Source organism: Myotis davidii, unplaced genomic scaffold, assembly GCF_000327345.1.
Source record: "Myotis davidii unplaced genomic scaffold, ASM32734v1 scaffold386, whole genome shotgun sequence".
In the NCBI taxonomy this organism is placed as follows: Eukaryota; Metazoa; Chordata; class Mammalia; order Chiroptera; family Vespertilionidae; genus Myotis; species Myotis davidii.
The window spans coordinates 231,594-234,105 of record NW_006296528.1 but is presented as its reverse complement, the minus strand read 5'-3'; the positions used below and the strand labels follow the sequence as shown (position 1 = coordinate 234,105).

The 2,512-nt window shown below is 56.9% G+C and overlaps 1 protein-coding gene across 1 annotated transcript in view; it reads left to right on the top strand.

Moving 5' to 3' along the window:
• The first annotated feature begins 1,259 nt into the window (after positions 1–1,259).
• The window catches only part of LOC102753528 (cytochrome P450 2S1), a 16,636-nt gene continuing 15,383 nt past the window's right edge, over positions 1,260–2,512 (top strand). Inside the window, exon 1 of the mRNA XM_015569204.1 lies at positions 1,260–1,715. Within this exon, the coding sequence (XP_015424690.1) occupies positions 1,542–1,715 (174 nt within the window). The 5' untranslated portion in view covers positions 1,260–1,541. The remainder of the gene's footprint in view (positions 1,716–2,512) is intronic.

Genomic DNA, 2,512 nt, shown 5'->3' with positions numbered 1-2,512 from the left:
ACTCCCCAGCCTTCCCGCTGCCGTTTGACAATCTGTTTGAGGCAGCTCTGCCTCTGTATCTATTATTGTTCAAAAGTTTATAATGGTCTCAATTATCCATGAATAAGTGAGATCATGTGGTATTTTTCTTTCATTGACTGGCTTATTTCACTTAGCATAATGCTCTCCAGTTTTTTAAAAAAAGAAGAAGAAGCTAGGCTTCGAACTGTCGATATAAGAAGCATTCAAACCTATGGAGAACTTTTGTGAGTTTATTTCAGCCAAACTGTCAACACTTGCCAGGAAGCAAAAACTCAACGGGTTGAGATAATGCTCCAGAGAAGGGCAGTTTCACATCTTATTTTGTTCATCACAATCAAAAGAGGAGACTTAAGTGGGTTACAGGAAATTCATTTGTGATTAAAGAGGTGGAGAAAGCAAAGCGGGGAAACCTCTGGGATTGGATAAAAAGTAAAATGATAGACACCTACTTCTTTTACAAGGTGGTACAGGAGCGTTAACAGTCAACAATGAACATAACAATAAATGAAAGGATTTGTGGTCTCTACCCTGGTGCATTGGTTGTGCCCCGAGGATCCAGAAAAGGGGAGTTACCCTGACATTCCAAAGGTATGGTATCCCGGATGCAAAAGATAATTGACAGGCTTAGTTAAGGCCAAATTTGACTTGTGCCAGGAAAGATTCTAGCCTAAGACATGACTACCTGCCATAAACTGCTTTTAGTTTAAAAGTTTTAATTTCAACCATCCTTTGTGGTTACTGTGGGTCTCTGAGTTTGCAAGGCTGCCCCAGAGTTTGTCGGGTTCGCATGTGGCCCCTTTTTGTCCACAGAACTCAGGTAGCCTGGCTTCAACTTGATGGCCCTAACCCCTATGCATACTGCTCAATACATGAATGATTCAACCGATCATGCAGACTGGCCTGGGTTCAAATCCCAGCGCTGCCGCTTGCTAGCTGTGTGGCCTGGGACTTACCTCTCTGAACCTCACACTTTATTGTTAGAGGTCAAGCCCCTCCTCCTAGTTCGCGGTGCAGATGTCAGTCAGGTGCTGGAGAAAACTGGCTCAAAGACCGTACAGGCGCGTACAGGCAAACACGGAGGGAGCTGACGGCTTGGAGCGCCTGGGCGCTGGACCCTGATAACACTGAAAAGGGAGGTGGGACGTGGGCATGGCAATGGCGAGGGTGTTGGGGGTGAACGCAGCAGCGGGCGGGGTGATCACCGCCAGGCTCCGGGTGTGGCCTCCTAGAGGCTGCCAAAGTCTCTGGCTTTCAGGTTCCCCCAGTTTGTCCACGCCCTACTCGGGGCCCAAAGCGCTCTCTCCGCTCCCCTGAAAGTGAGAGACTGAAAGGGTGTGTCCCCGACGCCAGGCGGCGGCAGCGGTCTGGGAGAAAGAAATCCGGCGGCGGGGAGAGAACACTGGCGGTAGGCCAGGGTGGGGAGCTCGCTGCCCCGCCTCCCCCCACCTGACTTAGTTGGGAAGGGCGCTGCCCTCCGGCGTGGAGCGTCTGGGAGCTGGAGAAGGAGCCAACCTGCGGAGATGGAGGCGGCCGGCACCTGGGCGCTGCTGCTGCTGGTGCTGCTGCTGCTGCTGCCGCTGGCGCTGCCCGCGATCTGGACCCGAGGTCGCCTGCCCCCCGGGCCCGCTCTGCTGCCGCTGCTGGGTAACCTCCTGCAGCTCCTGCCTGGGGCGCTGTACTTCGGGCTCTTGCGGGTGAGGAGCGGCGGGGTGCCCTGGCGAGGGGCGGGGGTCCAGGGCCAGGAGAGGAGAGACACGAAAGTGCCGGGCGGAGCGGTCCTCGGGTGTCCTAGGGAGGAGGCCAGCACGGGGTCCCAGGCAGAGGGCGGCGGGTGTCTGGGGTGCGGCGGGAGCAGGGATCCAGGACCGGCGTTGTCTGGGGCGAGACGGGGCAGAACCGTGGAGCAGGCGAGGGGCAGGGAAGCGGGGGTCCAGTAGCAGGGGTCCCAGGGCAGAGGAGCCTTCAGCTTCCTGGGGCGGAGGGAGCGCGAGGAGCAAAGCTGGGAGCCGGGAGGGAAGCTGATAGTGTGATGGTGCTGGGTTTGTCCCCGGGGGCGGAACGGGTGGGACGATCCAGGTGAGCTCCCCTGAGGACGGGCAGAGAAGAGGAAGCGGTCCCTGGGGGAAGTGGAGGCAAGGGCTGGAGGGTTCCGGGAATCTGTCTGCAGAGAATAGAGGGCTGGAGGTGAGGGGTAGGTGGAGCTGGGAGCTCCTGGGACAGAGAAGGGTAGGAGAGCTAGAAAGAACGTGAGGCAGTACCTTTGGGGTGGGGAGTGGTGGAAGAAGCCAGAGGTTCCCCATTCCACAGGAATCTGGGCGTCTTCCAGGCATGGCGGGGGCGGGGTGGGGGTGCGGAGCGGGTTCGGTGTCCTGGGGAGGGATGGTAGGTGCTCAGCAGAATGTGCTTCAGAATTTGAGGATTTAGCAGTGACAGAAAAAGGTGGCTAGGTTGGGCGTGGGGAGAGTGGAGGAGTTGTGGGAGCCACAGCTGC